The 14,044-nt window shown below is 30.1% G+C and overlaps 1 protein-coding gene across 1 annotated transcript in view; it reads right to left on the bottom strand.

The window, feature by feature from the left end:
* Positions 1-1,113: 1,113 nt before the first annotated feature.
* The window catches only part of LOC108744326 (2',5'-phosphodiesterase 12-like), an 83,649-nt gene continuing 70,718 nt past the window's right edge, over positions 1,114-14,044 (bottom strand). The window contains exons 4-9 of the mRNA XM_018480032.1: positions 2,804-3,389; positions 2,549-2,670; positions 2,333-2,495; positions 1,960-2,245; positions 1,789-1,909; positions 1,114-1,556 (exon numbers count right to left, since the gene is read on the bottom strand). Coding sequence (XP_018335534.1) covers positions 1,297-1,556; positions 1,789-1,909; positions 1,960-2,245; positions 2,333-2,495; positions 2,549-2,670; positions 2,804-3,389 — 1,538 coding nt within the window. The 3' untranslated portion in view covers positions 1,114-1,296. The remainder of the gene's footprint in view (positions 1,557-1,788; positions 1,910-1,959; positions 2,246-2,332; positions 2,496-2,548; positions 2,671-2,803; positions 3,390-14,044) is intronic.

The raw sequence follows: 14,044 nt of genomic DNA, 5'->3' as shown, positions 1-14,044 counted from the left end.
TATGAACTTTAAATGATTACCTAATTAAATTGTAATATACGACGTGAATTTATTATATAAAAAATTCTTTTGATTTTATAAAACAGAATGTTTTATATTTCACTTACTGTTTTGTTCATTTTGGGATTAAGATTTTATAAAAATTAGAGTATTACTAAGTAAAAAAATTAACTTTTTAAAAATGATGATGTTGAGAATTTTTTGCAATATAATGTGAATTTTAAATTGTTATGAACTTTTTAGGTATTCTATTAATATGCTAATTTATAAAATACGCAGGCATAAAAATGAATCTCATATTTTAGCTTTACATTGCTGATTTTTTACGCATAACTTGCAGCTGGATAATGTTTCAATTATTTTAATGAAGGTATTAAAATGATACAGTAATTAATTTATATTAGACCCAGTGCAAACGCATTTTGTTTTCCTTTAATTTATTTATTATTATAACTTGTATGTATATGTAATTTGTATAATCGATCAAGTGCCAATTTGATATTTTTTAAGTGTATTATGTATTTAAAATGAATAATATAAAACGGTCGCGTGATCGTTTTTATATGTTTAATCAATTTATTGCAATTAAGTACTATTTTAAAAGTGTAAACGTTTTGTGTACAGTAACTTTTAGTTGTAATTAAGTAATTTTTGTTTTTTAGTTCTGTTCTTGTAACTCCTAGTCTGTCCTTTATGAAACAAATTATATTTGATATAATTAGTTTTTATACGTTTTTTTATACATATTTCTAACTGAAATGAAATTACTCAGTTTAGTATGATTTGTAATCAAAATCTAATTTTTCATAATTAAAAAGAAATCTTTAATCCTAATAGTCAAATTCGTCAAAAACGATTAAATACGTTATAGTAAAGAGAGATTGCTACTTAATATTACAATTTTATATGTTTCTCTTCATAATCAAAGTTGTTCAGCTTAATAATGGGATATTTATAATGTGCTTTATCCTTGCTCAAATTTGGCTATGCATGTAGAAAAAGAAACGAAAGTTAGTACAAGTCTTATTTTTGTATGTGCTATTTAAAACGTAACTGTACATATTAACTGCATTTAATCACAGTTAATCAATTGTGGTCCTTATTAACACTATAAATGTTAAAGTTAGTTTATTAACTTTTTATAATTATCCATGTAATTATAAGTCTGATGTTATAAAACTATTTATATTAAATAACAATTAATGTTTATACATGTGAAAAATAAAATAGCCATAAGTAAAAAAATCTTCAATCAATTTTGTTTGGTATAAAAAAAGGACACCGTCATTATTTTATTTAAATACTCCATGTCAAGTCAACAACTAGTGCCAAATGATCGGAAGGAAAGACTTGACTTGGTAAGGCCACATTTTCTTTTAAAATATCTTCTGCTGGTAATGGTACTACTTGAATTTTATTCATGCGACATTTGTCATAAAATATATAGTCTAAACAACCTTGAAAATCACCTACATAATTTGTGAATTTTGGTGTCCCATAAGCACTTTCTAACTGGAACTGATGTTTTAACGAAAATCCTTTAACCCTTTTTTTACCTAAAAAATGGATTAGTTAAGTGGTAATAATACAGTATTTGCTTCCCAGTTTCTTTAAATAGTAATCAATACTATCTTAATCTTGATAAATTGAATGAATGTCTTAAAGATGCAATTTTTATTAAGACTCTTTTTCATTTCTGCTTATTTGGCTATAGCCTTTGGAGATTGTACATATTCAGTATATTTTCAAAAATGCATAACAGATTTATGATTTATCTATAATATTTACCAGTTGGTTTCCAATCAGGATGATTTGCATTTATGCACCCTTTTGTCATAAATTCATAAACACCAGATGGTGGTTTGCTGTTGAAATCGCCACATAATATGAGTAGAGGAGGCTTTTTAATCTGAAAATTTAGGTAGTCTAGAACATGTAAACATGCAAATAAAATCATACCCTTTTTTCTAAATCCGTGTACGATTTCTCTATCAGTTTCATTATTACTCCTATTTGAATGAGCCTAATGTGATTATCTGTTGGGCGATAAAATAAATGTGTATTGAGGACCAAACACATCTGCTTGTTAAAGTTTTCTTGAAATACCGTTATTTGACATGAGGTTGCTTGCTTCAGAAAGTTTTCTTTTGCCTCATTATTGGCCAGAAGAAGTTGCCACATGCTTTTACATAATGGGTTTCTTTTTATTTCCATTGACAAAACATAATGCTTTGATTCAATAATTCTGTTAAAAAAGGGTTTGTAATTTTTTGATTCTGCATTAATAAAAATAATTTATTTTAATGTAGATTTAACTAATAGACCATCTTACGTAAATCGATCTTCCCTATATATGGTTGCTAATCCTTCAGAAAGTCTATTTCCCTTTCTGTGATATACACCTACATAACCACTTTCTACTAAATGTCTTCCAAGAAATGGTTGAAGTAATTTTAAATCCACTTCTTGTAAGCACATTATATCAGCATTGTATCCTTAGAAAAGTAAGATTAACAATTGTATTTAAGTAAAGCAATTGGTATTTTACCTCTTAGTTCATTTAATAACAAATGTTTTCTATAATCTATTGTTAAATATTCTTCAGGACAATATGTAAATCCATCGTCTGTGTACCTTTCTGAAAGGATGTTATAACATACAACTCTAAAACTAAACAACAATAATTAATTCTTGAGACACTTAATTTTTAATTCTATGAATAAAATAATTGCTTGGTTTAAGAGTTATGGCTAAGCATTGCTAATAAAATGTTGTTACTGAATTGCTAGGTTTTTTTATATACCTTGTGCCTTGTAATTTTGAGTGTGTCAATCTGTGACTTTCTTCGAAAGGACATCCTATTGGCAAATAAAGTTGTTTTATTTCATTTTCACTGATAATTTGAAATATTGGACCTTCAGTTTGTCTATTGATAGGATATATTGTAAGCCTCAAAAAATAGTCTAAATCATCTGGCTTGGGCTTATACCTAAATTCGTTTCCCACAACTTCCCAGTTTATCTTATCTTTAGATTTATGCCATTGATATTTACACATGTGGTCAACTGCATGAATTACTTTCAAATTAATTGGAACTATATCATTTTCTATAAAAAGTACTTTTGGCAGTAAAACAGATTGTACGAAAGGTGCATTTAACGTTACATCGTAAATCTGTTCGTTTACTTGTAGAACAACATTGTTTTCCAGATTAATAAAGTCCCAACAACTGTATTTAGCTGCCGGTTTTCCGTTTGCTGTGATTTTTACTTTTATGTTTACATTTTCTTTGCCTTTTTTACTCAACAGTCCCTGGATTTTATTTTTGGTATGACCAATTAACGACTCGACACTGTCCTTAACTTGACGAACTGCTACTATAGGTGCAACTATTTCATCAAAATAAAATGTAAATATAAGATTACATTTGCGAGTATGTGGAATTGATCGTAAATGAGCAATGTACCTATCGTTTGCCATTTTAATGAATTAAATAGATTTCAAAAATTACTAGTATTATATTAAACATAACCTAACCTCTTTACCGCCTCTTATCGTTACACACATTTTCCATATATCTATAAGAATCCATACAGAGACACATCCATACCTACCATATTAATGTATAATTAAAAAAAGCCGTAATTAATAACACGTAATCTTTGCATTTGAATAATGTTCTGTTTGACTGTAAACTAAATTTAATAAATAATATGTATAAAAAGAATTATGAGTGCTGTCAGCATAGGGCAAAGTAATATTACGTAAAAGAAAGTTAGTATCAGCAATTTCTTATGCTGAAGTATACGATGTGTTACATACCTATTTACAAACAATTCCTTTAAATTTTAATCGTTGATTACTATACATCTATTAAAAAACTATAATGGCCGACATCAGTAACAATGCGACAACAATTGAAAAAGAATGATGGCCGACAACTGCAACAATTAGAAAAGAATGATGGCCGACACTACGTCATAGTGGAGCTTAAGCTATTTAAGCTATCACGTTGAGGTTAGCTACGCCGGGATTCATTTTCAGCAAGTAGATATCCACACAGGTAGACCTTGTTCGAGCATACGTAATCCTAAAATGTAGCATCGTGCTATAGATGGCGTTTACTGCGCCATTTATAGTATTTTCTAAAACGTACTGTTAAGACAGCAGGTGAAAGTTGGTCTGTGTTCTGTCGGAGCTGCCGGCGACGCGCTGATGAGATCCAAAAAGATCGAAATCGCNAATACATGTACGCATATGATATAATAATTAAACTTTTTTTTATAAGTTTTATAACTAGAATTTGTGAATACCTACAAAAAAATATATTCTAATAAAAAAGCCGATTCCAATTATGCAAACCATGTACAGAAGAAAATAGTCATAAATTATCACTAGATATTTGAGAAATTATTAAATTTGAAAACATGAATATTTTGATTAAGAAAAAAATTAACTAATTTTCCCTGTCCCCATCCAACTCCATATAAATAATAAACTTGTATTGTATAACTTCCAAATAAGTTATAGTATGTGGTGAAACAATTGTTTAACACAATAACAAGTTACTGATCGCTGTTTCCATTATTTTTGCAAAGTTGCTACAATATTTTTTAATGATTAATATTAATTCTTGACGTTCTTTAAGCAAACATCATACAAAAAAAATTAATTAGCTCGTTCAAAAACCTGCGTTTGTAGTCTCATACACCCTGCGGTTTGTACCAAAGGTTTTCGCTCTTAGCAATAACACTGTTGATATAGAATTTATGCCAAGTTTACTGAACTCAGTGTTCTGGTTAATATCAAAGGTTCGTTAAATTTTCTTCCAAGTAATAAGAATTGTTCAAATCGATAGCAAAGGGCCAATCACCACACAATCGTATCGATTGGATGAACTGCCCTATGGGACGCGTTCTTGGGTCAGACGGGAAAATAACAATAATGAATACAAAATAACTAATAGCTATAATGTTATATATAAAAAACATTATGAGTGCTGTCAGCACAGGGCAAAGTAGTATTACGTAAATGAAAGTTAGTATCAGTAATTTCTTGTGTGAAGTGTACGATGTGTTGCATACCTATTTAGAAACAATTCCTTTAAATTTTAATCATTGATTACTATATTAAAAAACCATAATGGCCGCCTTCAGTGACAATTTGACAACAATTGAAAAAGAATGATGGCCGACAACTGCAACAATTAGAAAAGAATGATGGCCGACACTACGTCATAGTAGACAGGAGGGAAGAACTAGTATGATGAATAAATTTATATATCTTAAAAAATGTAGCAGATTAGAGAAATAAGAAATAATTAATATTAACCATCTACAAGTCGTTTTATATAAAACTGTTTTAAAATACTACATGTATTTAAAATGTTTTGTTCTAAAATATGCGTTTTACTAGCGATAAAACAAAGTATTGAAAACTAGTATTAGGCAAAGAAATCGCAGTGATAATTTTTTACTTTAATTTTTTTAACACATTAACACTTTATTTAACTTGTTTTTTACCACTGTTGAGTGATTTTTCATCCCTCGTAAAAACTACACGCAGTATTCTTTTTTTGTGATAGATATAAACCATAATCTTGATGTTCCGCGAAATAAATCCTATCCTATTGACTATTACTGGTTAATGTCCTAAAAGATTTAAACAGATAAGCGTATGTTCTTTTAAAGGATACCCCACCAGGATAGACAGAATTAGTTTTTCTCACTCCCTGTTTGCATGTTTGAAGACCCTTTCAAATGATTTCGTCCCTGTTTGGGTGCAGTATTGCTTCCCTTTGTACGGGAAAAAGTCTTTTACGCTGTGATAAAATAATAAATTATGTTGTGTTTATGTAATCGCAAAACACTGAATGAAATTAAAGACGAATACAAATATAGCGTTTAAGTTAAAAAGCACTTTTATTGTCACCAGAATAATTACTTCGCCACGCGGCGGCTTCCTTAGGTGGAAGTAATTATTTCTTTCACTTTATGGCGAAATGATCATTATGGTGATAAATTAATAAAAGTCTTCTGTAACTTAAACGTTGTGTTTGCTTTAGTTGATATTATTTGGAGATTTCAGAACTTCTTTCACTTAATTCCATGAATAGAATTATTCAAAAATTTTGAGAAATTATGAGGCCTTAAAAGTATATTACTTTGGTATAAATTAAAACACGGTTTACCTATATATTTATGCACGTGTACGCCACTCTAACGCTAAGAAGTATATACACTAGTGGCGAGTTGAGAAATTTATTATATAAAATCATCAAAGGGCGGTATAATCTATTGAAAAATACGAATATAAACTTTATAATGCAGTGCATCTGGGCTCACAAGTTCAGGGGGACCCTTGAGCTAACGTCAAATTAAACCAGCGAAAAATTCTTCCACCTTAGGAATGTAGATAAAATAGGTTGCAAACAATTTTAATCATGGCAACTCTTTTGGAAGAATACAGGGGAATTTCCAACAAGTTTCGACTTCTGTTGGAAACTTGGGATGAATGGGCGAAGTTCAAGTCCGACATTTATCGCTAATAGCAAAGAAAATAAAGCCGCATCTAGCCTAGATTTAACCGAAATCGTTGATACTTGGAAAAGATTATAAATTAAATTGTTATTTTGTTGTCAGTATACATTTCACTATCTACCTACTGTAGGTCTTAGATACGAAAGATAAAACCTAAATAGTTAGTGCCCAGTTTTTTTTTGCACCAGGACCTTTGGTTACCCAGCTACGCCTCTGAGAAGCAGGTGACATTCGATTGATTTAAATTGATTTGTTTGATAGACTGAAAAAATATATGCTACATTATCACTAAATTATGCATCTTCTTTTGCGTTACATAAAAAAAGAAGATTCTGACAAAGAAATGCGTAATTTATGTGTTCGATGAACGTTTTACCTTACCTGTATATATATTACGGTTTAGGGTTTTACTTGTTTTAACTCATTTTTGCTTTGTTTTTCAACCCTTTTCAAAAAACAATTGTAGTGTAATTAGTGTTAATGGTTAGTAATTAATATATATTTACATAACTTTCTTTCATTTAGACTCATGCATATTTAACTGTGCCTTTTTCTTTTCTGTTTTTGAACACTCTGTATAGTAAATCAAACTTAGATGCTACATACTATCTTGTATTAAAACAGGAAACAAGTTTTATTTAAAAAGTGTATCGATTAAATTTATAGTTTGGGCACAATGAGCATATTGCGTACTTTTCGAGTCATTCAAAAATGAAAAAGCGTATATTTAGTATTTTTTACGCTGTTTTGATTAAAATTGATCCCATTAAAAAATAATTAATAGTTTTCTTACAATTTTTTTCATTTTCAACCCTTTCAAATTATTTGGTTTCTTAAAATATGCGACTACAAGCACTTTTTCCCATTTTCCATCCATTCGGTCGTTTTAGAAAATATAAATAGAAATACGTGAAGCTTGAAAATCACGCTATAAAGTACTTATTCACCCCTTAAAAATGTTTTTCCGTAAAACAATACGTATCTCATCATTTTTGATGTCGATTGACACATTTAAACCGCCACTGAATCGGTGGAGGTCACCCCGGAAGGTTTCCTTTATTAGCTGCAAACGTTTCATCATTTTTAGAAGATGGTTCTGTAGCATGATTCAACAGCTCATAATAAAAAGAGTCCACTGAAGATTTTTTCTTCTAAGAACGGTGAAACGTTTGCAGCTAAACCAGGGACAACGTAACTTCTTAAAATTATTGGTTTTTTGAAATTCAAACAGGATCTATTTCAGAATTTTCTTTTTTTTTTAATTTAATGTAGTGTTAATTTGAATTTTGCGTTCTGATAAAATTTCGGTTGCGTTATACCAATTTGATTTCTCAATAGTATTTACTATGGACACGTATTTGTTTATGTTTATACGAATTGACGTGAAATAGTGTATATTATCGGCGAATCTTTAGTCACTGAAGCAGCGCATTTTTAATAGAAGCCAGAATTATGAATAGAAACGTAACATTTGCGATAAAATATAGGAGCACTTCAACTCCACCGACGATCATTTCATAATAAGATTATGATCCCTTTTGTAATATCTGATGCAAAAGAAGCAAGGATTAAATAAATTTTAAATATTTTGACGATATATTTATTTAAAGAGAATAATGAATAGAAATTGCAAAAATTATAGTGCCGAGAAATGGAATAGCAAATTAAAGACGACAACCATTTCAAAAATTAATGTTAAGGTAGGGTAACACGGATTATAAATGAAATTGGAGGGACGCGGACGTGTTTAAATTAATCCTATCCTTATCCCATGTGAAATCTATTGGTGAATTTTCGTTGATAGTAGTTATGATTTGTAAGCTTACTCGACAAGCAACAATTATGCGAATTAGCTAATTAAGCTCATCAACTGTGAAATATACATAAATAGTAGACATATTTATATCTCGCCAGTTCCGTTTCTTAACTATATGTCAGGGACAATTCCAGCTCTTCAAGCACCCTTAAAAAAATTAAAAGCTTAAGTGGTACGAATAGACATACAGCGTACGGGTATATCTAAAACAAGAGACTTGCACTTTATGATTGACGTTACAGTGCATCTCAACGAACTAAATCTAAAGATTTAAGGAAAAGGAAACATTGCATTCCACATGAGTGGAAAAAGTAGTTGGTTTTGAAAATAAATTGCTTCTTTTGGCAGAAGATATGGAGATTGGCATATCAGTACACTTCCGAACTTTAAGGAATCATCGGGATAGAAGTAGTATCTACGTCTATTGACATTAATGGTTAATTCACAAGAAAGACCAAAATAAAGAAGAATGGCTCTTCTGAACGATTTGATCAGTTCAAAATAAAAAGTTTTCCTTGGCCATCATTGTGAATCATCTCAAAGTAAACAGCAAAGAACTAAATTTTATTCCGTTTAATATCAATTATGGTTTAAAAAGCAAATACTTGCGGAGTTCGAAATTTAGGAGTCTAAGTAATAGCTTAGAAGAGCTAGAAGGGCAGAAATGTCTTTTGATATCGCAGCATAAATGGATAGCTCTAAAAGGCTTAGACATAGCCTGAGGCACTAATTTTCGATACCTAGAATAATTTTCCGAAATGATATGACCAAATAAAAAAATGGCTTTTGCTGTTCTGACGATTTTTTAATATAATTTCAATGTTGTTCAGCTTAATACCATATTTTGTAACATAGTAATAACATAAATAATAATGAATGAAGTCGTATTTTATTCAATTACCGCTTCTTTATTCGATACAAATTAAAAATTCGTGGCTGTTTGAAATTCATGAAACAGTATTTTTATTGCCAATGTTCTTCCAGCATAAAAGCCGACCCCATGTCCTATGTTCTACAGAACTTTAGTTTTCTTTTACTGAAAGTAGGTAGCAATTATAGTGCGTTCGTATATGCGATGAAAATTAGACGGACGGGTAAAATAACTAGCATTTATTTTTATTGTGTGGAAAATCGACAGGAAATACGAAGAAATATCGAGTATTCTAAATAAACATTGGTTCTGGCTAATTATTAGAAAATAGTTTTTGTGAATATGAGCAATTTTATTAAACAGAAACAATTAATTTGTTTAAGTACATACTGAACAATCCGGCACTTCTCTATTTTTAATATTACAGGACGAATCCTAATCTAACAATTGCTTATTTTATAAAAAGTAATAACAATGACTATAAAAGCTGTTTACCTTACGCATGTTTATTTTTCTTTGCCGCGTGATGGAAAATTTTCACCCGATTTGAAATTTACATTAAAATCGATTAATTATTATTTACCACTAACGTCATTTATAATGTGTCAAGAAGATTAAAATTAGCGCAGCAAATATGTTCAAAATATTTTCATTGCTTTAGCTTTTGAAGAGAAAATACGAGAAAATTCATTTTGATGTAATCTTAATTGATATTGAATGCAATTGTATATCTAAGAGATGCTACTGGGAGGGCCAAGTTTATTTAGGTACAGCTACGTATTTCTAAACCAAAATAGTGGAAATATGGAAACAATCCAGTTATAAATGAAAATAAAATTGTAACTATGTGTTACGAAATGGTTTTAATGTCTTATTTAGATAAAATACACAGTAAAAAAGGCTTATTTATGTAGGTACGTATAGTATACAATACGTATGTAGAATAAACAAAATAGAAAAGAAATCTAAGGGTTGTTTGGGGCACTTCTTCTGAAATATGTGAAATAACGATATAAAAAAGAATAATAAGATAGATTTCACCAAAAAAAAGTTTTATAAATCACTTTCTGGATACTGATGACAACATTGAAATTATGTACTGCAATATTTCAAAACACAAAAACCTTGGCTGTTACATTTTTTTATTCATTTTTAATAAACAAATGAAATCTAAGCTTTGTTTGTTGCACATATATTTCGAAATATGTGAAATAATGAGATAAAAAGGAACAATAAGATAGAAGATATCGCTAGAAAAGATTTTTATAAATTCTCAACGAATTCCTTTCGGTGGATAGCAATCAAATTTTGAGAGAAATACATTGATTATTGAGGTTTACAGAAAGTCAAACAACGTCAATAAAAAGTGTATTCGTCGAACATTGCATTTATTCAATAATCACTTTCTGAATGCTCACAATATTAAAATTTTATACTGTAACATCACAAAATACAAAAGACCTAGTCTGTCAGAAAATCTGGAAAGCAAAAATTATTTCATTTAAACGTATTTTTAATCAATAATCAATTAGAAATAAACTGGTATTTCATGTAGAACTGTTCTTTTCTTTTATACACTTTAGTAATCATGATGTACTTATTTCTTTCGATTCTTAATAAAACGTGCTATTCTTTTTTACTTTATTAAACTTCATATAAAAACGGTAACAAAACGGCAAATTAATATATGCTATAATTTGAATTTTTAGACAAAGGATATATTTAATAAAATATATGATTAAGAAGTATCTCCATTCCTACAAGAAAAATAAAATTATTGTATAAATTAGGTACTAGGAATAGGCGAACTCTCGAACAAAGTGGATCAACGTGTGTTATGATAATCTCGAACCAATTAAAATAATTTTAAATTAGTGTAATTTAGACAGTCTTGTACAATATGAATCCGCATAGCACATAGGTATAAATAGAATAACCTTTTTTACTTTAATCTTAAGCCTCGTAATTTTTTAACTCTTGAACATATTTGTACAGTATCATACATAATAAAGATGTTCCAGAAAAAGTATATTATTCCAGCAGTAGATGCGTACATATTAATTTCAGGACACTCGATTAGACATACATCCTAATTATCGAATATTTTAAATGGATCTTATTAACTATTATTGGGTATTAAAAAACTTTCTTAACTCGAACCTCCTAAATGCCAATTATTTTAGAGTTAAGAAAAATTTCTGCATTGCCGTCACACTTTTTACAATTTGTTTCAAAAATATCACTTCTACGTTAACTAAATTGTAAGAAACCATACAATCTTAGGAAATAAGCACTTCGTTTGTGTTGTCTTTTTCTACTGTAAACTACTGATACTAAACTAACCGCTTTGTTTTTATTGTTCTCAGTAATTGAGCGGCACAGTAAATACTTATGCTGTTAATAAAAATTCCAGCCATTGACTATTGCTGCGGCCGATTTTTCCGAAGAAAATTAATAGAAATCGAAATAAAAAGACAATTTATAATGTGAAACTCGTACTCGAATTACGAATTAGACAACAATTCGAGTTAGAGAAATGGGGAACTTCAAATTAAATGGTTTGAAAAAAATGTAAAACGAAATGAATGACGTATGTAAAGGGATCAAAAAATGATCGAGTTAGAAAACATTTCGAGTTACAGAAGTTCGACTGTAATTACCAAATACTTAACAGGTTACTGTTGATCATTCCAGTTGTTTGTCGGTCAAGGTATTCTTTTCAGTAAAAAATCGTATAATTGTGCTTAGGTTGCTTCAATGCGAGACTTCAATTTTCAAGATTACTCAAGCGATGTTACTTTATTCTATTAACTACCGAAGCATCTTGTGAACATTGTTTAATGCAGTTTTGCATATATTACGATAAAACTTTCAAATAATTCGTGATGATTGTAAAAATACAATTTTTTATAACTTAACAGTGATGTGATAACTAGCGTAAAAAAGGTCCGCTTTTATTTGTTTAGAATTTCGCACCTTATTTGACATTTAAATTTCATTAGAATAATAATTTTTAAAAATTTTATTAATAATTTCTTATTGGATGATTATTTATATTATTTTGCAACGCGTCAAGTTATTTTGCATCTGACGCATCGGTCGAGGTCGGAAGAGCCCTGATGTTGTCCCGTGTGAGCGAGGACGAAACTGCTTACGTTTACAGCATTCTTTTGGCGCGGTGCAAATTAAGAATGTTCAGTTTTACTATAAATTCCATTTAATTGTTTTTCTTTAAAATGTTAAGCATTGATTATTTCTAAATATTCAAACAGTTAACCGATTTTTGTTACCTGTACATACTCAATTGAAAATGATTAATAAACACACTAATACATCTGTGGCTGAAATTTAATCAGTTATCTCACATTACTATGCTTAATCGGAAGTAACAAAAACGTATTGCATCGGCCGATAATAATCGAATCTGGCTGGCAGGTGAACGATGATTTTACTCTAAACATGCCTCTACTTTTAGTCATGTGAACAGTGACGATGAACTTTTTCGATGTTTTTGAATTTTCTGCATAAATAGCACAAGGGGCGACTGGCGTAGAACAGACAAAAAGTTTGATTTCCGACGGTGATCTGTTCTGTGGTGAGTACAACACCAAAGGAATTCTCTGAACTGGTCCGCATGAAAGAGTTCTGTGCTCTATTTCCAACCCTTCCAACGCGCACCGCTTCTATCAAGACTATTTGATAACATAAAGCAGCGAATTTAGAACGGTGAGTGAGCTGCATTAGATGCAGATCACATAAGCAGGACGCGCGTTAACGGAATGTGAGTAACGTCTGTGACATGCGAGAGTGTGACTGGAAGGATTATAGACAAGTTTGGTTAGATGAAGATGAAAGATCGTAGGATTATTAACATTCAGAAAATAAGTGAGTAAACATTTGCAGAACATCCCCTTTGTCTAGCACGGCCGAAAATGCATAATTTCGTGAAAGTGTGTAACTTTCAAAAGATGATCCCGCCCATTGATGATAGCATATAATGGAATATAAGATATCCCTATGTTCTGTTCTCAATTCGCCATTAGTATATGAATATATGTTACCGAAAATGTATGAAATCTAAGAATTGTATACAATTCCTAAGAAATGTATACAATTCCGAGGCTATTTAAGAAATCTATAAAATATTGCTTCANTATGTTCTGTTCTCAATTCGCCATTAGTATATGAATATATGTTACCGAAAATGTATGAAATCTAAGAATTATATACAATTCCTAAGAAATGTATACAATTCCGAGGCTATTTAAGAAATCTATAAAATATTGCTTCAAAGATTCTTTAATACACACATATCCTGGGAAATGTTTACATTTCCTAGGAATTGCATAAAATTCCGATATTGTACTAGGAAATGTATAAAACTAATGCTTTCTGTGAATAAAATGAATAAAACACGTTAGTAAACTGAGACTGAGTTATCTGTGTTTACGCGGTTCTAGTGCGATCTCCTGATGTGCATGTATTGGTGACGTTATTGTTTGGTTAGGTTAGGTTTGGCGAAATATATGCATTAGTAAAAAAATCAAGGTCGTCGTGTTTGCTGGAAAAAAGATAACCTCATCACATTATTCTAACATCTATCATCACCTCCGGCGGTCAGGAACATTAGAGAAACTCCAGCCTGTCATAAATCTCTCTAACCAATCAATGATGTCACCAATGGATATAGATACATCTCTAAACATCCTGCCGTATTATAGCCTATTTAGTATTACCCCTAATACATTTCCGATTGCTATTTGGGAAATGTAATGATTTTCTGGAAAATGTTCGCCGAATATACAAATTACACATTTC

The sequence above is a fragment of the Agrilus planipennis genome, unplaced genomic scaffold (assembly GCF_000699045.2).
Source record: "Agrilus planipennis isolate EAB-ADULT unplaced genomic scaffold, Apla_2.0 scaffold17, whole genome shotgun sequence".
Lineage (NCBI taxonomy): Eukaryota > Metazoa > Arthropoda > Insecta > Coleoptera > Buprestidae > Agrilus > Agrilus planipennis.
Note: the sequence above shows the minus strand (reverse complement) of the source record. Positions and strands in the feature narration are given on the sequence as shown.